Below are 21519 nucleotides of genomic sequence, written 5' to 3' on the forward strand. Positions count from 1 at the left end.
CAGGTACTTACCACACATTCTCCTCTGGGTCCAGGACTTCTTAGTAAATGCTTTGTAAGGGCACCTGTGGAGCGGGAGCAGGCACTGCGGGCAGCCGGCCTGGCAGCTGCCACGTGCCCCTCAGTGCCAGGCTGTCGTGCAGCCTGTCTCCTCGTCGCTGCGCCAGCACCGCTCTTCTGTGCTCCCGCTCATGAATGCTGTACACCGTTGAGTAGCTCAGTAAAGAAGGAACCAGAACGCATCAGTCTGCGTCCCCTAGCCAGGTTTATTTGGGGCCAGCAGACAACACATTTGGCTGAGAATTTTAATACAAATACCCATCTTATGATTTTTTTTGCATATGTGCATGTGAGATGTCATAATGATAAATAATGTTTTTTAGCATCTCTGTGGCCTGCGCAGTGCCAATAAAATCATGTACATGGTCACCTCATTTCATCCTCTAACAACTCTGAGGTCACACAGCCAGGAAGCAGAGAGCCATGTTCTGAAGCCTAGTGTTTTTCATCCAGCGTCCATGCCTTCACCTCTGAGAGGTTTTGACTCTAGGAAACGAGAGAACTGGGGGAAGCATGTAAGCCCAGCGATGTATAATAGGAAACTGAGTTCGTCAAGGGTTCGTAGTTTGTCAAAGGGTTCGTTTGTCAAGGGCATGTCTATTAAAATTTCAACAATAAGATGTGAAACCATAAAACTGAAAACAACAGGTAAAACTCTTTGACTCAAGGGCTGGCTAAAGAGTTCTTAGAGTTGGCACCGAAAGCATGGTCCATACGAGGAAAAATTATAAATTGGACCAAAATTAAAAACAAAACAACATAAAGCCAATCTTTGCTCCGTGAAAGGCCAGGAGAAGAGGATGGAAAGCTACACTACACACTGAGAGAAGCTATTGCCAGCACTGCGGTGATAAGGGGTAAGGTCTTATGATAACGGGAAATGAGAAGGTTAGAGCCGTTAGAAATAATACTCCAGGATTTAAAGTAATCTGTTTGGATTTGCTTTAACGTATTCCAGGAGAAATATAAAAGCCAGAAGGTATAAAATCTAACGAAATGTGTCATGGGAGGTAAATAAAAAAACATTCAGGCAAACTACCCTCAAGGTCAAAGACAGGTTTTAACTGAGAACTAAGGATGAGTGAGGCTGGAAGGGGAAAGTGAAAAGGGAAGAGGAAGTGAGTTTCAGCAGCGGGCCCTGCGTGTGGGAAGGCGTGATGGCAGGGAAGCAGCAAGTGGAGGGCATGCAGGGTCCCAGGAAGCCTGATGGCTGGGCCTGGAATCTACAGGGGAGTGGGAGAGAGGAGCCTGGGAGACGGCAGGTCACAAGCTTGCCGTGACGTCAGTGGGCAGTGGGGTGCAGACGAGAGCAGAGGGGTGAGCGTTGCCCTTGGAAGGTTGTCCAGGTGTTTGATGAAGGGATTGGGAATGGTGGCCTGGATAAGCAGCTTCGTCCTGGAAGCTGGAGTCAGGGTCGACGGACCAGAACTCGGTCACAGATCACGTGTGAGGAACGATGAGGGACAGTGACAGTGAGGTCCCTCTGGCTCTGGACACAGATGCAGGGTATGAAGAGGCCACGTGGAGAAAAGAGAGCGAGCCCCCGGGAGGCCGCACACCTGGTACCAGGCAGGGAGGGGAGGGTTCTGGGACCTGACGAGCGGGGCCAGCGCAGGTGGTCTGTCAACGAGGGAAGGCTTTGGGCTTCCTTCCCACAAGGAGAAGAGTTTAGCAGCTTTTAGCTGAATGGAGTGTAGCTCCGCGACGTAAAGATGTGTAAATGGAGACAGAATGTACACGTGGTCTGTAGCTCCCAGCTGGGAGAGCACAGACTGGAAAGAGAAAGCTGTCTTCTGTTCAGTCTGTGTGTCTGTGGAGCTCGGAACCAAATGGACCCGTTTTATTTGTTTTCTTAATTATGCTCGGGTGCAGTTACACCTTTGCTGTCGAGACCTACGGGTGGGTGTCGGCAGTTGCACCCTCAGCATTAATCGGGACATTTTCTTCAGCGGCCCCTTTGCAGTCAGACGTCCCCTGTCCTCAACTGGTGGTAACCCCGATGGCTTCTCTGTGCTCACAGCTGTGCCGCTGCCAGAACGCGCGTCAGTGGGACCGACCACAGGTGGACGCTGGAGTCCGGCTCCTCTGCAGGCCGTTGGGTCCCAGTCACAACCCGCCAGCTCTCCCTTTGTGGTAGAAAATGTGCAGGTGAATGGATGTGGCTGTGTCCCGATAAAACTATTTGTGGGCACAGCAAATTTTGTTTCATTAATTTTCACTCGTCATGAAAACAGTGTTCTTCTTTTGAGTATTTTCAACTGAATGTCAAAAGCATTCTTAGCTCCTGGCTGAGCGTGAACAGCTGGCAGGCTGGGTTTGGCAGCCCCTGAGCCCCAGCCCACAGGGAGTCCTGGGAGGTGTAGCCCCCGCATTACCGATGGCGGGCGCTTTGCTGAAGCCCCGTTGCTGAGAAGAAATGGAGGGAGTGCGTCTGATTCCGGCAGAGGCTCTGTCCGCAGCCCTCACGACATGCCAGCCGCTCCCTTCTCAGTCTCTAGAGTCGCTTTTACTGATGGATTCAGCAACGGTGACCATTTGTCCCTGTGTGTCTGGGCACTTTTAGTTCACACCTGTTTTCCCATGAGCTAATGCCTCTTTGCACGCCCCCATCATCTTGCCATAGTTATAAGGTGGAGCCAGAGTAAGCTTGTCAGCTCTCGGAGGAGACGTCCAGAGGGGCCCCTTCCCAGATCCTGGGCAGGTGGCGGTGACAGGCTGCTCTCTGTACCGACAAAGCCTCTGTGTGGGGACCCGCACGGCTCCTTTTCTTCATCTTCATGTCGTGAATGGTGACGTTTCATCTGAGGAATTGAAAAAAAAAACAAAAATGAAAACTTTCTGAGCATTGTGAACTTAACCAACCAAATGTTTGTTTTCTTGATAATTGTTAGAAAGCTCAGAATGTAATTTGTGGCCTGAATATCAGCGAGTAGGACTCCCTGACTCTAGTGTGTCTTCTCTATCCCTGATTCTCCTCGTTTAATTGCTTAGATAGTTCTCATTTGTTTGCTGTCATGCGTTATCTGTCCTGAGCTGTGCAAAATATTTTCTTAAACAAGTCATGGCATTGAACATTTAATGAAATTTTTGTTCTCTCGGGCTTTCTTTAAATGTAAAGCATTTCTCAATTTTTAAAAAAAGATTTCTCATGTTTAATGGTGCGTGTGCATAAGGCACGCACATAAGAAACCAAAGTAAACATTGTTTTCATTGGCTTAATTAACTTAAGAGGGTAGTAGAAATGGGTCCATGACATCTCCTCCTCCCATGCCGCACACAACGTTTAAATTGCAATGGTGGGTTTTTTGGTGGAGGGAGGTTCTGGGGGGAGTGTCTTGTGTAACCTGGTTGAGGTAAATGACGTCACTGTTATTTGTTTTACTGGTGAGAATACTGAGTCGCAAAGAGTGGAGGTAACTTGCTTCAGCACAGAGTTGATAAAGCATGAAGGCAAACCAGGGACACTTAAGTGCACACTCAGGTGGCGTGTCTGGTGACATGCATGGTGACACCTGTGCAAATCTGAATCCTAAAAGCTCATCTTAATGGGAAGTCACTTTTTGATAATTGTTACCCATCTGGACTGCTTTCCGCTTCTGAAACAATAAAATACTTTTTCAGTTTCTTCCACCCTTACACTAACTGGTGACTTCGTTTTTTCCCCTCCAAAAACCTTGTTGATCATAAGTCTCTACAAAATATCAGGTTTTAATAATATTAAAATAAAATACACCTTAACTACTAGAATATTCTTATACTAGAACTTTATTAAATATGAGATTTTAATAATAAAATAAACACTACCATTAATAGATCATAGCATATCTATGGAATAAATTTTGTAAGCTTTGTTTATTGGTCTTCAGAATATTTTATTTGCTCTATTTTTATAGTTTGTGGAATATATGCAAAGAACTTTATGGTAAATAAATTTTATTTTTCCTGTGAGTATCCTCCTAGTAATTTGCATTTCAACATAAAAGGAACATTTCAATCTCTCAGCTAGATGAAATGAGCACATGTTCCTCTGCCAAAAAAGTTCTAACCTAGGTCATAACAAGGAAAATTGAGAAAGTTGGTGTTTTTTAATTGGGAATGTGAATTCGCTACAAGAAAACTTCCCACCGGTCACTGGCTTCCTATTTGAAGAAATGCTCAGCAACCCAGCTGTTTCCTTGTTTCAGCCCGTTTCCTTTCCACTTGAGAAGCCTGTGTGAGTCGGGTGCTTTCTCCAACCGGTGCCACCTGTGGATAAATGAGCAGCTTGTCTCTGACTGGGTTTCCATCTGGCCCCCGTGCAGACATTGGCGCGGTTTTCGAACAGTACTTGGCTGCTGTGAAAGAAATGTGTTGCCTTTCGTGTCTGTCCCCCTCACTCCGAGCCCATTAATGCCACATGATGCTGGTACGTCCCGCAGAGCTGAGCGTGGGGCTGGCTTTGGGGTTCCCCACGTTTCAGGTTTCATGGGACTGCAGTGCCTTTGACGTAGACACTCCTAGGCAGGGAGGATGGTGGCTTTTGTCAATCAAGTCATGAAAGTTGAACCGTCTTAAATGGTTTCCCTCCTTTTTTTTTTCAGTAGAAAGTTCTCCATTTAGAAATACTTTGTGGGCATTAAAACATTACAGATTCGCGTGAAGAGTGTGCCCCTGTCACAGCCGGTACTGGTTGTCAGGCAGCCACTCCCACCCGCCCGCCCTGAGTTTACAGCCACACGTCCTGCGCAGGAGTGTCTGCCACCTCCTGTCCAGCCTGCGTCCCCGCGCAGCACAGAGGACCTTGTTCCCTGGCTCTGATTCCCCGGCTGCAGGGTCCGCAGCACAGACCAGACGGTTCCCAGGTGTTCCCCAGGCGCACGGCACCACCCCACCCGGGACCGGCCACCGCAGACACTCCTGGGGGGCCCACATGACCCCAAGTCGTTTCTATGGAGAATCATCTAGGTTTCTTTGTAGGCTTTTTCTTTTGTAAAAAGTGCTATGATGCAGTTCTTTGTATGGAGATTGTAGGAATTTGTCAGATTGCTTTCCAAAGTTACACCAATTCGTATTGCTGCCAATAATGTGTGAGATTTTTCTTAGTGTTTCTGAGACAATCTTTCTTGTCATTTTTTCCCCCTATATTCTGATAACTGGAATGTTCAAAGACTTTTTCTAACTGTGTATCAAAAACTGTGTATGTTTAAAATATATCGCAAATAGTTACAAAGCTGCTACACACCCTTCCCACCAAAGTAACCGATGTGTGGAGCTCCCACTCCCCACAATGCAAGCCTGTGTCATTGGTTTTCATAAGCCTGCAACGGCCGTTTTCATTGTTAGCAGAGGGGTGAGGGGCAGACAGCATGATTGAGTTTCTCGCTGGTACATGACCATGCGGTGACACGATCACAACACGTGTTATAAAATAAGCCGTGTGCGTTAACACGCTCTGTCGAGAAATTTCTAATTCAATTACCTGTGAGGCCAGAATTTTCAGTCGCTTCCCTTGCTGGATGACCACGTTCCAGTGCCGTTCCTCGGACTGTTAGGTCCTGGGTCCCTGCTTGTCCCTGGGTCCCTGCTTGTCCCTGGGTCCCTGCTTGTCCTTGGGTCCCTGCTTGTCCCTGGGTCCCTGCTTGTCCCTGGGTCCCTGCTTGTCCCTGGGTCCCTGCTTGTCCTTGGGTCCCTGCTTGTCCCTGGGTCCCTGCTTGTCCCTGGGTCCCTGCTTGTCCCTGGGTCCCTGCTTGTCCCTGGGTCCCTGCTTGTTCCTGGGTCCCTGCTTTCTGTGCCAGGAACTGTGCAGCTGCCTCCTCGGTATTTGGGGGAAGACCAGTCAGTGCCAAGCGGCCTTTGGTCACATCAGAATGAAACTGACCTCGGTCAGCCCCAGTTTACATTTGGACGCCCAATGACGGATGCCAGACGTGTTTCTCCGTCGGGTAGCCTGTCCCTTTATGCAGAACTTCAAAGTGTGTGGCCCTCAGATCGCTGGACAGAGTAACTTTTAGGAACATGCTCATATTTATATCATGTATGTGGCTCGTACTTCAGAGACCCGAAGCCCCCACCTGCGCAGGCAGCCCCCTGGGGGAGGGGCTCAAATCTCCCGGGAAACTCACTCCCCTGCTGAATATCATGAACCCAGGTGGGTTTTATTCTTCTTGCTGTTAAAAGTAATGGCTGGTTTTCTTTCTAATTGAGCAGAGATGACTAAAGACATTAGTGCTCAGATTTAAACCCCTTACAACAATCGGCTGATTTACTTAAGACTCGAAACCTCATCTCAACATAATTAACTTGATTTTCAGTCCTTTTCTCTTTCTTTCCTGTGGCACCGTTAGTGGCAGTGGACTCGCCCCAGAGTGGGCACAGTAAGAAGCCACAAACAATCTATATTAATTTTACTGTATGTTACTTAGATATTTATGGTTTACCCTTAACGGGGTCTGAAAAGACTTGAATTGGCATATGGAAGGAAGTTAATATAAAATGGGACAAGCCCAGATAAAAATAGGAGACCATTTTAAAGGATTAGAGACACCAGGAGGTGTTAATTCTAACAGCTGGGAAGTCCCCGGACAGCGGCAGCCAGCACGGACCCCGTGGGCTTGTACATGTTTCATCTTGGTTCTAGAAACATACAATTGTCAGGAAGAGCTGACTTCTTCCTGGAACTAGGCAGCGGCGGATGTGGGATGGATATTGTGTAACAGAGAAAACAAGGAATGTTTCGCAAAAGATACAGAAAGACAGCGGTGAAGCTCCATTCGGTTAAGTCTGTGTGGCGCGGAGACGTTCCCGGGGTCTGATAACTCGCACACGCGCTGATATTTAGTGTCCGTCCTGCCACGGAGGGCATCTCGGGTAACCTTCACGGCAGCCCCCGAGAAGTGTGTCCTTGCGTGTGTGTTATGGCTGCAGAACTCAGGTGTGCGCTGAGAAGTGTGAGTTGCTCAGGCTATCAGGCGGCACCCGGACCTCGGAGCCCGTTACTCCCCCTGCGCTTTACACGTTGTCAGACCCCCAGGTGCTTCGCTTCCTGATGCCGTTAGCCACAGTAATGCCCGCCACAAACAGGACGAGCATGAAGACCGCGCTCCTGCTCGCGTCGCCACTGCCCCTTTCGCTTTCCAGGCCAGGTGTCTCCGTCCTGTGAGCAATCACGACACGTAACTAGGCTCTACTGCTTCTGTCGCTGTTCTCTGCTGTTGGGCGTGAAGCCTGAGGACTTCCGTGTCTCATACGGCAGTGGTCACAGCACCGCACGTGTGTTCAGAGCGAGCACACACAGCAAGGAGGGACGGTGAACTTGCCCTCCTCTCGGGTCCCGGAATTCCCGAGTGTGTGACGGAGCCGTCCTTTGAGCAGAAAAGGTCACGAGTCACACTGAGTGTGAGTAGCTGCCTAGAAACCCTGCGTCTGGCTCCACGCAGCACAGAAGACAAAGCCGCAGCCTGGAGAATCTTAGAGCAGGTGTTCCCGGCTGAGTGCTTCATCCACAAATGACATTGGATAGTGGACCACGTGGCTTGTCCCCTTCTAAGCCTGGCTGCGTCTGCACAGCTCTGCCAGAATGACTGATGCCATGTGGCTGGAAGAATCACCTGTTGAGATGGTTTCCTCTTCATTGTGGAATGGTCCGCGATTTTCAAATACATCTATTGAACCTGGGGGCACAGGATCCCTGCTCCTGCCATTAGGGTCGGGACGTAGGGGACCCCCCACACACACACATACCTAAGGGACAGTTACTTCGGCAAACTGGATAGCTCATCCCAAGAGATGAAGGTGGTGGTAAATCTTGAATTTGAAAATGAGTATTCTCACCCAGGAGGAAGACAGCCAGCCTTCCACGGGCGTTGAGGTGACATGTTTGGGGCCACCCAGTGTCCTTGCTGATCGCTGTTGTCCACCAGTTGGAGAGAGTCGTTGTTCAGAACAATGAAATGTCCTCTTGCGCTGCCTGTCTTCCCTCTGAGCCTGCACGCCTGGCTTTCCTCGCGGGCGTTCCGCACAACACGTGTGGGCATCACAGGGTCCCCTGGCCGGCTGGTGTTTTGGGTGGCTTTGGCCAAGGGGAGGCCTATTCACTAACGCAGCTCTCTCTGGGGTAGCTTGTTCCATGGCGTCCTGAAGGGCTCCCCGGAGGCCACGACTCGGACAGCAGCCCTGTCCACGCAGCTCCTCCCTGCAGGCCGAGTGTGCTACTCCCGCCCCATCACGGCGTCAGCCCTGCTGGCTTCCCCCCTCCCTGCTGGCAGACTCTCCTCCGGGTACCCCCCAAGGTGTGTCCCCTAACACTGCTGGAGACCTGATGGATGCGTGGCTGAAATAATCCAGTGTCACATGGGAAGGACAGTGACTCTCAAAGGACTCGTCCTGCAGCCACGTGTGATAAGAGCTGGGTGGGGGATGTTTGTATGGAAGACGTCAGTGGCACGTGGACGTGCCCTCCGTGCCGTCTGTCTGACAGTTGGGGCCACCCCTCCCGACACGATCTCTGCATGGGCGTGTGAGCGTGAGGCTTCCAGACGCAAAGCCTTCCGGCAGCCGTGTGCACACGGGGCAGCGTGAGTCCCAAACGTTGTGCAGCATCTTCCCGGAGCCACAGCCAGAGAAGCCAGGAGAGGCGGGTGGCTGGGGTCTGGACAGTGTGTTTCCGTTACACAGCGCAGCTCCACGGGGACTCAGTTAAAAATGGGTTAGTGAGATAGTTTGCGTTCCTTACACCCAGTGCTTGGAATCCAGTTCCAGCACATTCCAATCCAGACTCGTCACAGGTGGCCAGGCTTCTATGGGGCCGTGCGGCTCTGGGGGCCCTGGCGCCAGCCTTTCCTATGCATGCCCCCCACACGTGTGAACATACATAATTACATATGCACATGGAAGCACACACGCACGCAGGCTCGTACACAGTTCCCTCACAGCAGGACGACAGTGCCCTGCACGTCTAAATACACCCAAGGCCCGTCTGTGGCACTTGCGCCCACTGTCCCTCAGTCCCCTGGGCACCCGATGAGGTGTGTTCAATGACTGCATGAATGATTGACAGCCTGGCTGTTCCTTAAATGTGACTTTCAAATTGGGCACGTATTATCCATGTCCATTTGTAAGTGAGGGGAAGCCTCCAAGAGCACAAAGGAGGGAGGAAAATCAGGTGTGTGTTGGGTGACACGCAGCTGCCCTGTCTCCAAGGCAGAGGTCCCGGGAGTGCTGGCGGCCTGGCTCTGACACTCAGCCACTCGTGAGACCTCAGGCACAGTCTCAGCCCTCGTGGCCTCGGTTTGGCATGTAAATGTGAGGATAATAATATATATTACCTGCCTTACAGTTTGTTTTTTTTAAATCATATGAGATAAAATATGGGAATCTCTAGGGGTTTATGCACATTTAAGTCATTTCAATCCTGTAAAAATATATCCGTTTAACCTGAATTAAGTATTTTTTTAGACAATCCGTAAGTAATCATTGACGTTTCTCTCTTATTTTGGTGAAAATTTTCAGTATATAGTCACACAATTACATATAATTGCAAGAAAGAAACAAACAAAAGAAATCCGATTAGCTTTTTCTGTGGAGCAGGGCTGCTGTTTGAATCCCCGTCTGCACGAGGCTTGCGGCCGAGTGAATAACAAACGAACTCTTTGTGCCACAGTTGATATTTTTACTTGTTGTGTTAGGAGAGCCATTGCATTATGCTCGTTTATTTTTACTTTTCATGATTCCTATCATATGTAGAAGTAAGTATATAATGTAACACCGTATATTCGTCACCAAAAGTCACATGTATCTTAAAGCAACTGTTCCGTGACATTTATAAATGGTCTGGTGACTGATCCATTCAGCCAACCTCAGAGACCAAAGAGCAGGAGCTTTTACACTCATTTCATGTGTTCAATTCATCAAATATTACTTAGCATCCACTCTGCTAATTACAGGGGAACCAATAGAAATGATGATGCTCTGGGGAGAGATCCCAGCCCCTAAAAAGCAAGACGCCAGATACAGAGCACAGGGGGTCGTTGACGTTCTCAAGGAAGGGAAATGCTATCTGGGCTCCAGGGACGTGGCTGGGAGGCGAAGCAGCGCACCAGTACTTACTGAGCACCCAGTACTTACTGAGCACCCAGTACTTACTGAGCGCCCAGTACGTGCACAAGGGCAGACAATTAAGTTTGCGAACTCATCCTAGGAAAAGTGCTCCACACCTCACTGCTGAATATCACTCTGGTCACCTTCCAAGTCCTCCCCTTGGGAAGCTATGTACCAAGGCCAGCACCTGGTCCACCCTTCAAAGCAGTTTTGGAACTCTTTCTGGAATGGCCATCAGAGCTGTAGTCATATTACCCTTGATGTCCTGAATGTCATCAAAATGTCTTCCTTTCAGTATTTCCTTTATCTCCAGATGAAAAAAGAATTCACTGGGGGCCAGATCAGGTGAGTGGGGAGGGTGTTCCAATACAGTTATTTGTTTACTGGCTAAAAACTCCCTCACAGACAGTGTTGTGGGAGCTGGTGCATTGTTGTGATGTAAGAGCCATGAATTGTTGGCCAAAAGTTCAGGTCGTCTCACTTTTTCACGCAGCCTTTCAGCACAGGTTACATTTCTGCATTTGGCAGAGAGCCAGTGTCAGAGAGCCTGGGAAGTGTGCAAAATCCCAGAGCCGTTTCAGTAGCAGAAACGGCAACTGAAGGCTGTTAACTCGTTTCTTTGCTGAAGACGCCACTGAGACATTTTAATCTAGACTGTTAAAAAGCTTTTGAAATGTCGGAGAACATAATTAAGATAAGTGCAGTGAAGTGGGTGATTTGTTCCCATAGTCAGAATGCTGTCATTCTTTGTGCTCTGATTTCCTTGGTGAGTAGAACTCTCTAAGCGGAAGGTCCCAGTGCGTCTAATCACACGTAGTCGTCACAACTCCCCTGAGGCACACCCAACACCGCGCTTAGTTTCTGAAGCAGAACGTTCTGTTAAGAGTCTTGAGAACCACATTCTCTTTCTGTGGCGGTGTTTCGCACAAGAACACGGGCGTTTTCTACTCTCCCGTTAAAGTCAGGTTCACTGGTAGAATGTGGTGTTCACGCAGACGCGCCAAAACATCTCATCCCTTCGGCAGCAGGCAGATCTGTCAACGAGAAGGAAAGCCGTCTAGCAGCGCCACATGCATTTTTGTAATGTGGTTTTGATGACAAACGTAGGGTTCTTTTTATATATACATGAAATGTCAAAAGAAAGAAAATCAGAAAGGAAAGATGTATTTTACTCTTCAGTTTAAATTAACGGCTCATGATTTAAACTTTAGTATTGCAGGTAGAAGGACCATCCGTAATCAAATGGAGAGTTTGTGTTTGTTTTCTCCAGATTTCATATCCTACAAGAGCAAAACTGCCAGTAGCAGGAACATTAAAGATCCTTAATGTTTCTTGTTTGATTTAAAAATCCAGCATTTACTGTTATTTAGAACCACTAAATGCATCACGGGCTTTCTTATTTGATATTGTCAGGACTAGTAGTTGGACTATTAATTGAAAAACAATCTTTTAAAATAGGTAATTGTTAAAAAAAAGGTACATGTGTATCATAAAAATTCCTTGTTTGCTTCACATTTGTGACTATGTGTTAACAAGTAGGGACAACTCAGAGACAGACAGTAAAATAAACCCACATATTCCTTTTTATTTGCAGCTCTCAAAAAGTACAAACTGCTGGGATAATAGCCCAAAGAAATATTTTCAAGCGGTTAACAAAGCCATCATGGCAAGTGCTATTTTAATCACCAGTGGTTATTTTTGAAACATTTCATTTCTTCCAATGACAACGCAGGACAGCAGACTCCGACTCATACTCTCCAGCCTAAATTGCAGCGTGAACAGAATTCTACTGGTTTCATTTTGTACAATTGCACGTATGTGTTCAGAATTTGATAGAGCCTTGGCCAGCATTTCCCATAAAATGTTCCACGCAGAATTCTTTGGTCCCATACGCCTAGGACCCTGGAATTCCATCCCATCTCAGTAGCCCTTACTGGTGCCTATTTTGTATGAAGTTCTCTGGCTCACTGGCTCTTTCTGCATAAACAAACATTTAACTGGCTCAGCACAGTGTTTCCCAAACGGAGTTGTTGGGAAATGACCAACATTCTTCAGCTGATTTTAATCGTAGGAGGGATTCTTGAGCTGTGCTGTGTGACCTTGTCATCCTCTGCTTGGTAGTTGGTCCTGGGTCCATCCACAGGCGGAACCCTGCGCCAACAATCCGTGAAGCACTGTGACACGTGGGTCTGGGGCGCGCAGAGTGTTGGCTGAGGAGACTTCATTTCTTCTTGGGACCCTGTTTCCTTAATTCTAATATATGCCCTGTTGGGAGGCCCTGGCGATCTCTGACACTACTATAGCAATGCAGGATTGTGGTGTGTATTTTTGTTGTGTTGCTGAATTGCTAGAAGCCGTAATAAAGAAATCAAAATCCTCCTTTTCCTTCTCAAAGCAAGTGTTCCCCTGAGATTCCTGAAGCGGGAAGGGTTGTCTCTGTGTGAGCGCTAGAATTTTGCACTTCTTTCTGAAGCTGTTTCTTTTGTTTTCGCATCAGACCCCGACGGTCCCACCGGCAGAGCCAGGAGTGCAGTGTCCGTGCGCGAAGGCCAAGGAGTCGTGCTGCTGTGCGGCCCCCCGCCGCGCTCCGCAGGTAAGCGCTGCAGGTGAGGTCCACAGGTGAGGTCGCAGCTCCGCTTCCCATGTCACTGACCTTGGTGGGCTGTCGCCGCCCGGGCGGTGTCGCTGCTCCTGGCGGCAGCCCTGTGTCCCCGCACCCTGAGTGTCTCTGTGGGCTGCGCTGGTCTGCGAGGCACTCGGGCGTGGTCCTTGCAGAGACATCCTGACGTGACGTGATCCCAGCCCCTGCAGGAAGGCCCTGGGTGGGGCGGGGCAGGTCCATTTCATCCCCAGTGGGTCCGAACAGAGCCCCATCCTCATGGGTGGCGCTGGGCCTGAGCTAAGACCGCGGCGTGCCCTGCGGTCTCTCTGGTCTCTCTCTCACACTCATGCTCTTACACACGTACACAAGCTTATTAGTGCAGGACGTTGGACCTCTTCATATTGGCGTAAGAGCTACAGGAAAATAGAAAATATATGTGTATATTCAGTCGTTTTATCAGGGAGTTGGAATTGGTTATTTTCTGCTACGTTGTTATAAACTGAACTATTGCTAGAAATTCAGCAGCGGACACACGAGCTCCCCAGTGAGGTGAAGGGCGTGGACCACGGCCTCAGGGAGGGTCTGCAGCTCTGCGTCAGTGTCCTCGTGTACTTGGGCAGCTCGGTCCCTTGTGGGACCAAAGTGGCGTCATCAGTGTGTAAGTCAGTGATGTTGGAGGAACAGACACACTCTGTTACCCAGAGAGTGAGAAAGACCGAACGGTAAGCAGATTAGAGGCGTCTCTGTGAGCAGGGGCGAAACAGACAGGCTTCTTCCCATCGTGGTAAAGCTTATTCAGACGGTCTTATCAGTTCTGTGACCCCGAGGTCCCCCTACCCTGTGGCTTGTCAACTTCGATCACAAACCAGCAGGTCCCATTGTCAGCGCCGCCCCATGTGAGGTGTCTGAGCCAGCGGGAGACTGGGCACCAGGCCCCATCCGCACTGGGGAGTGGGGTTAAACCGGCTCCCCAGTCCACTGCATAGCGTGTATTTGGCTGGGACCTTGAAGTTCCACGGGGACTTGAACTTGGAAGGGAAGCGTGGAGTGTCCTGATTGGAAATACAAGTAGCTGAGCTCACACAGCTGGGCTGACCAAGTGGTTTTCAGTAGTCGTGCGGTCGTCACACGGGCCACCCAGCAGGACTGGCCGCCTGGCTGGGCATGGAGGTTTGCAGGTGGCCTGGGCTCTCAGCTCCCTACCGACCCACCTAGGCTGCCTACTTTTGGTGACCGAGCAAGGCGGGGGGATCGAGGGCCAGCCCTTCCTGCCCGGCCCTGGCTGGTTCTGAGGGCGGCACTGGACCCAGACCATCCTGCCAGGCCTGGGGGTGTTTACGTTGTTGGACCGCATAGCATTCAATGCCTTTCCCTCCCATCCGGCTTCTTTCTGCCCCCTTGATTTCCCAGGTTTTGACCTCTGATAAAAAAATCTTTTATCCTGAACTGTGCTGTAGCGTCTGCGCCGAGAACCCGAACCCCTGCCCTGGGGCTGAGCCGCTCCCACCGACAATCGTGTCTCTATATCTCCTGGCTGCTCCCTCCGGGTCGGTCCTCTGTCCTGTCCTTGCAGGAACGTGTGTGGCCGCTGGCCGCTCCCGGCTCCTTGGGCCTTAATGCTGGCTGTGAATGGACGGGGTGCCCGCATCTCAGTAGCTACTGGTTTAATTGGATCAGCTTTGCCCACGAGATTGTCCCCAATACAGCCCCACCTCTTGGCAAGCACTGGGCTGAAACGGTGTCATTTCTAGAGGAAAAGAGGGTTTTCTTAGGAGAAAAAGGGGAGGTGTGTTAGCTCGAAATAAATAACAGCTGCAACTCCACCTAGCAAGGAAGTATCAAAATCATGTAAATTTGCTTTTTAATCAACATCAGATAAGAGCTGGGTGGCCTTCTCCACAGCGAGTTTGGACCCAGTTTAAGATTCTGCCTGAACGATCTTCAAGGCCTTTCGTGGTTAGATGTGCTCGCCGATGGCACCGCAGGGTTGGCTGGACGCACACGGGGCCGTGTCTTCACGAGCTGTTGGGTGAAACGAGGCCCGAAAGATCTTCCCCAATCTCGGAGTGGGAGACCCACTGAGGACGCCCTGTGCGTGCCCTCCTCCTGACTCCACACGCTCCTCTTGTCGTGTCTGCATGCGCAGGTCGGGCCGACTGGCGTTAGGTGGGAGTGTGGGTGATGAAGGAGGAATGTCCTCAGACGGGCACGTTGTCCTGATAGCCTGGACCGTGGTAGGACAGCGGGTGACCGAGCACACGTGGGCCTGCGGGCGGGGCCTGGTGTCCAGTCGGATGCTGGGACAGGCCCAGCCCTCACCCCGCCGTGTTGGCGGGGAGCAGCCTGAGGACGGAGCCGGGTACTGGCAGGTCTGCGCCCAGGTGCCCAGCCCGGGGCTGCTTGTATCAGGCGTCGGTCCATGTCAGTGGAGCAAACGGGCACGTCCATGAGATGAATAAGGATCCTTTCATAGGTGTGCCCAGGTTCAAATGCCTTTTGAGAATTCCTGGAAGCTCATGAAACTCTTATCTTCCCCTTCTTTCCGTGTCCTGGGGACATGGGGACACTGCTGACCTTGTCACGGAGTGCCCAGTGTCCCAAAGCCCAGGGCTGCTCACATCCCAGGTGCAATATGAAAGGCAAACACTGTCTGTAACCTGTGATTGGTTGGTGTCTAAGAATCCATGGAGAAACTCACCCAAAACAGACTCTTTTCCGACTTGGAAATTACACTGTGTGACACGACGTAGGCTGGGTGTTTAGTTTCTGCAGAGCCCGTCTGAGGACGACAGTGGGATGAAAACATCAAGACACGAAGGAGCAGCCGGTAGCGTGTGCCCTGCGCCTTAATCATTGATGGGTGTGAGGTGCCCTGGCCGGGCTGGTCCTGCCCACGGGCTCCGTGCCGCTCCCAGCAGAGGGGACGTTTCAGGACCCGGAGGCGCCGCCTGCAGAGGCACCTGGTGGGGTGATTCGAGGGCTGTCCAGCTGGGACTGACCCCAAAGGGGTTTGCGTTTGGGTTTGGTTTTTCCTGTGGCAACATGACCCGTAAGGACTGTTACTGCACAGCTGTTTATTAAGTCGCCGTTGTCACCTCTTTGTCCCCCCCCCCCCCCCCCCCGGCTTCCAGTTCTGTCACTAGCCCATAGCAAGACTGTTGAGACTTCTTCTCTTGATGGAATAAGGTTTGACTTCCTTGTTTATTTGGAATGAAAGTCAGAAATGTCCTCCACAAGCTGTCTAGGGAGATAGAGGTGGAAAGACCTAAACTGGGTCCCAAGCGTGGGCACGGCGCTGTCACTGAAACCCCCTGACCCCGTCTGAGCAGACGCCTCGCGAGGGGCGACGGCTTTGCTGCCATAGATGGAAAAATGGTTTCACAGTGGGTGACAATTGGGCCTTGTTCCTAGAATCCCAGTCACTCCCACGCCACACAGGTGGCTGTCCCCTGAGAGGAACCTCATATCCCACTCACTCTGCGACATTCCTTCCGCTTCTGATTCGCCACCTGCCGTGCAGGACCCGTGACACCCCTTCCAGTCCAGAGGAATTAGCCTCCTCCTGGAAAGTAGCTGAAACTGGACTCGACGAGCCAAACGTGAGGGCCTGGATGTGGCTTATCTGTGGCTTCCTTGTTAGTCTAGTTACTAACAGTGTGAAAAGCTAGGGATTCACGTGATTGGCTCCACGGCTGATATCCCTGCAAAATCGTGAGAAATGCAAATGCACCAGAAAAATTGTCCTTTTGTAAAAAAGGTGACAAGACTAGTTCCTGGGCACTTTGTGATAAATAGTAATTAGTGTTAATTAGGCAATAATTAATTAGGCGATTATATTAGGAAATCATAGGCTAATCAATCTGTTGCATACACATATGTTGAGAGCTGCTTTGTCTGAAGAGGCCGGTGGCGTTTGCTCTGAGTCAAGAACCAGCGGGAGTCTCCCTGTTTCAGAGCGAGGCTGCCCCCAGCTCCCCCCGGCTCCATGCAACACCCCCCCACGCCTGTGCTCTGTGCATGTCCTTCTGGAATCGGTGGCCCTGGGCACTGCCACCCACTTACACACCAGGGCCTTTGGGGCGTGAAGAGGGCACTGAGGTGCCAAACCACAGGGAGTGGGGACAGTAGTGCATTTATGTGAAACCCCTTGTAACCCCTGGTGTGCCCAGGTGAGAGCCGGCCGCAGCAGGACCACATGCCATGGGCTGACGTCCTCTGGATCGACATGTTTACTTCTCTTTTGTTTCCTCAAGACCAGGAAACAAGTCATGTCAGGTAGTCCAGAGGGGGCACCTGAAGAAAAGGAAGTGCAATCTGTCATCTTAACACCATCCTATCTCAGGCAGGCGTCGTTCCCTAACCCACGCGGCTCCACTGTGCCTGTTTGTAATTTCCTCAGACTTGGAACAGTCACTTTTTATGCCACTTTGAGGTAAAGAACACGTGCCGTCTTCATGGGCAGAGTGTGCTCTCTGGCTCCTGTCCGACGTAGACACCCTGGGTGATTAGGAGAGGTGTGTCAGAGAGGCAGGGCGCCCTTCCCTAAAGCCGTGTACAGGAAAGCGGCGTCACCGCACACACTGATGCCATCACACGTGTGAGAACAGAGAGGCGAGCGGCCGGCTGTTGAGGACTAAGCCTCTCGCCCAGGGTCACCGGCCTGGCCCTGGGGACTGATAAGTTAGCACGTCCCAGCACAGAGTCTGTGTGAACGAATAATTGTCAGAATTGTAAGCCCGGGTCTGAGTGCACTCAGTGCTAGGTGACTATTGACATTTCCAGGAGTCCGAACGAATTCGTACGTCATTCAGACAGATGTGCTCTGAGTCTGATGGCAGGTAACCTCAGCTGCCGTGAAGTGGAGAGCGGCGGGTTGTTTGCCTCGAAGGGAATGTGTGTTGCAGGGACTCGTTTGAGCGGCTGCACGTCTGCTCTGTAGATGGAAAGGGGGACGACAAATGCAGAGTCTCTCCAAAGTGCAGGAATGTGGAAACTGAATTTGAAATCGTCTCCGAGCCTCTTCCCTGCCTCCCTGCCTGCCTTCTTTCCATCCATCCATCCACCCGTTTTATTCATTCATTGATTTACTCATCAAATACCTGTTGACGTGTGGAAGCCGGTCTGTGTCCCATAATGAATGCCATTTCACTGCAGTGAACCTGGCCCTTTCCTTGAATAATCTGAGTGGGAAGGACAGGGAAGAACAGAGGGCGTTGCTGATGGACTTGATGGGAGTGGATTAGATGAACATGTATTGAGCCCCAGCCCAGGCCGCTCCCAGGTGAAAGGACCAGCTCCGCGTGCAGGAAGTGGCAAGATAAGTGGGTGTCCCGTTCTCGGGGCGTGTGGTCCCCGGGACCTGAGAAACATGGCCTTAGCCCTGTCATGGCAGGAAAGGGAGCTGTTCTTCAGCCGGACGCCAAGGGCACCACTCTGGTCTGCACTGGTGTGCCGGGCTCAGCGCCGCTAGGGGGTTTGTCCAGAGCTGCACAGCAGGGGATTTGGGCTTTAGACCTGACCTGTGGGTTTTGAAGGAGCCACATTCTGCCACAAAAATGCAGGCTTCACTTTTTTGACTTAACACATTTTCCACATCCTAGATGGTGCTTTCCAAACCCTTCCACAGATACACGATACAGTGAAAACGCTTTCGGGCATCACATCCCTACACACGCACGCACACACATATGCACACATGCACACACACACACCACCCACACACACGCACACACACGCACACCCTCCCAGGAGGCAGGGTGGGCTCAAGCTCCCGTTCTGACCGCACGGGCTTTGGGCAGGTTGCCTCATCTCTGAAGCTCCATTTGTCACCTGTAAACGAGGACTAATCTCAGAACTTATCCTTGTAGGGTGGTCGTGAGGGTTTAAAAAATAACACATGCGAATGGCTTGAAATGTTTGATTTATTTATAGAGGTGAAAAAAAAACACTATAGCCCTCTTGTGTTTGTTAGATGGAAAAATGGAAAAATGTAAACTATCTAAATCGGGTTGTAAGGAGGGTTCTTGATATTTTATCCCCGTGCCTGGGGGTCATCTCACCTGCAGTGTTTGTACCCACTTTGGAAAACATGGTTCTGCGGTATGTGGGTTTCGCTCCTGCTTGGAGCACCTGTGATTTCGAGGGAGGACTCGGCAATCGGTTGTTTAACGACACACAACCCTGCGCGGCGAGGCCGTGGGCCTGGAGGTGCCCCTGCAGGAGCGCCATGACTGCCTCTCGCGGGACCCCGGCTGCCTCCCCCCAGGCTGAGCAGGACATCTGACACAGGCTGAGCACAGTGTTGACCTTGGGGGTTGGAGGACAGACACCCTTCCCATCGGCCGCCCGCGAGACACTTTTCCAGATTTACTTTCCACTTTCTCAGAGTAACGGAGCACCTTCTGCTTCTAGTCCGCTTTCCGTCATCACTTTTCTTAGCAAATGCTTCATGCCCCAAAGTCGTGCTACATCTGTCAGCTGTCCCAGCGGAGTCAGGGGCTGGAGGGTGACATGTGACATTTCATGGTATGCAATCACACAGGGTCACCTTTGGGACCAACGTGCATTTACCTGGGAAGAGGTAAATGTGGAAGACAGCGATAGACGTGAGCTGAAGCCCCGTCCCCATGAAGAAGCCTCACGCTCTCGGGGCTGAGCAGGAACTCGGCGGGAAGACACGGAGTCCTCCTGTGAACTCTGTTCCCAATGGGAGTGCTTAGGGTTTCTCGCGTTCTCTGACATAATCAGTGCTTCAGTGACGTTTGTATGTGGGGAAGCAGCGTCACTGGTACGTCCTTCGTTCCTGTTTGGTTTGACCCGCGCCCGTGCCCTGGACACTGCCATGTAGTGGCCCCTCGGCCAGGTCGGGGCCCCTGGAGACGGCCCGAGCAGCGGTGCTGCGTAATTGCAGACAGAGGCAGAGCCTGCCTCCCGACGTGGCCCCGTCTTCTCCTGTGCTTTTCCTTTTCTACCAGAACCTCTCTGTGTGACACTGAGCAGCGTTCTCCGGACTTCTCGTGGAGGAACTGGCATCATGAAAAGTGTGAGGCCCTGAAAAGACACTGTTTCAAATGTTGGGGAGCAAAGAGCGCGTCCGTTGCTGCTGGAGCTCTGAGAGCTTCTGCTGCTCGGCCGTGACTTCTCACAGCCCCGAGGAGGCTCCCCCTGGGCTCCCCGCACCAGCTGGCCCCTCAGGGCTCACCTTCCGCCTGCCCACCAGCGATTTTCAAATCGTCCCCGCAAGCACCTGAGGCCTGGGGACAACTGCAGGGGACAGCTCAGCGTGCTCCAGCCATGTCTCCAAGAAGCAGTCTCAGCTCTTCCCGTGACAAATGCAGTACTTACATATGCTTATGTTTGGAGATAAGATTCTGTAGTAACACACTCTAAAGAAAGAGGCGGGGGGTGGGGGTCAGGGGTGCAGGCCGCCCCCCAGCAGCGAGCACAGGAGGCGGTGGCTGGCATTTGGTCACACTCATCTTGGCTGCAGAGGCCCTGCTGTGTCAGCGCTGGATTCTTCATGACGTCATGAGGGAAACAGGGAGGGGTGGTCTGACTTGTCCTTACACTCAGGGCAGCTGTAAATTCTGCTACTTACTCTGTTACAGTCAGCACAGCTCGTGTCTCCTGGTGGGGAACCAGCCCGTCGATCACCCAGGTTCCTTCATCAGACAAAGCTTACCGTAACCAGAGTGTGACTTCCACACAACTGCCAAAACCTACTGTATTCTCCCATCTCTCAAGGAGGCGTGCTCTCTTTGCACTGAGATGTGAAGGGACCTCTGGGGTGGTGACATATGCAGGCTTGAGGCAATCTCTCCTCCATCTGATGACCTTCAGCACCACTCGCGTCCCGTGGGGCTCTCTGACCTTTCTCTCCCTTTGTGCTTTCTGGCAGCTCAGAGGCAGACGCCGCACACCTGACATCCGGTGTAAACATGAAATGTTAATTCTTGGCGCCAAAATGTTAATACTGCCAACCACTTACAGATACACGCATGTGATTTATTTTGTTTTCCCGTGGCTGGAATGTGGAGTCTGTGTTTTCTGACCCAGTTGCTAGTACTCAGGGAAGTTCTGCCGTGGTTTTCCGGAGCTGTTCCGAGTCCTGGATTCATGGGCGTAGTTCTGAGGGGAGCCAGCGGCCTGTGGTCCTTAGCCCTGTGTGAGGGGTTTGCTCTCTGCAGCAGACAGCGAGAGTGGGGGCAGGAGGCAGGACTATTAGGACAAGAAGCAGACACATTTGCCCAGTGGAAACACCCAGAGGCTGGGATGAGGCATCACTGGCCTCTCTCCCCGTGAGCCAGAGCAGAAGCACGGTGCTGCGTGTCCAGGAGGCACGGGAGGGGGCTAAACACTCACGCTTCCTTCTCTTCTAAGCTGTGCATGGTGTTGACAAAAGGACGTGAGAGCCTGTACACTCGGAAGTGGAAAAGCCTAACAGTGGTCCTTGTGCAGACAGTCCTGTGGGATTCCTAGCAGACCCGCAGGACCGGGGGCCAGCCTGGATAATGGAGAGGAGACGGGACGGGAAGTCTGAAAAGTCTTTAGGAGTCAGAGGTGCAGGGTAGTTGCCCTGACGACAGGAACGGACTCCCCTAAGGAAGCTGCACCCGAGGCCCCACGTGGAACCACAGGGTGTTCCCGCAGAAGCCCGATGGTGACAGGTTTGGTGTGACCTCTGCAGGAACTGAGTGCAGGCTGAGTGTGTGGCCAAGGCGCCTCCAGCAGCCTGCCTGGCTGCAATGCATCCACAGAGATTTCCACTGCACGCCGGTCTCAGGC

General features: G+C 51.3%; 1 protein-coding gene across 5 annotated transcripts in view; it reads left to right on the forward strand.

The window, feature by feature from the left end:
- The window catches only part of CNTN3 (contactin 3), a 180649-nt gene that overhangs the window by 77711 nt on the left and 81419 nt on the right, over positions 1–21519 (forward strand). For all 5 annotated transcript variants that reach the window (XM_081072445.1, XM_081072443.1, XM_081072446.1 and 2 more), the window contains one exon: positions 12631–12726. In XM_081072445.1, coding sequence (XP_080928571.1) covers positions 12631–12726 — 96 coding nt within the window. The remainder of the gene's footprint in view (positions 1–12630; positions 12727–21519) is intronic.

The sequence above is a fragment of the Rhinolophus hipposideros genome (genome assembly GCF_964194185.1).
Source record: "Rhinolophus hipposideros genome assembly, chromosome: 14".
NCBI lineage: Eukaryota > Metazoa > Chordata > Mammalia > Chiroptera > Rhinolophidae > Rhinolophus > Rhinolophus hipposideros.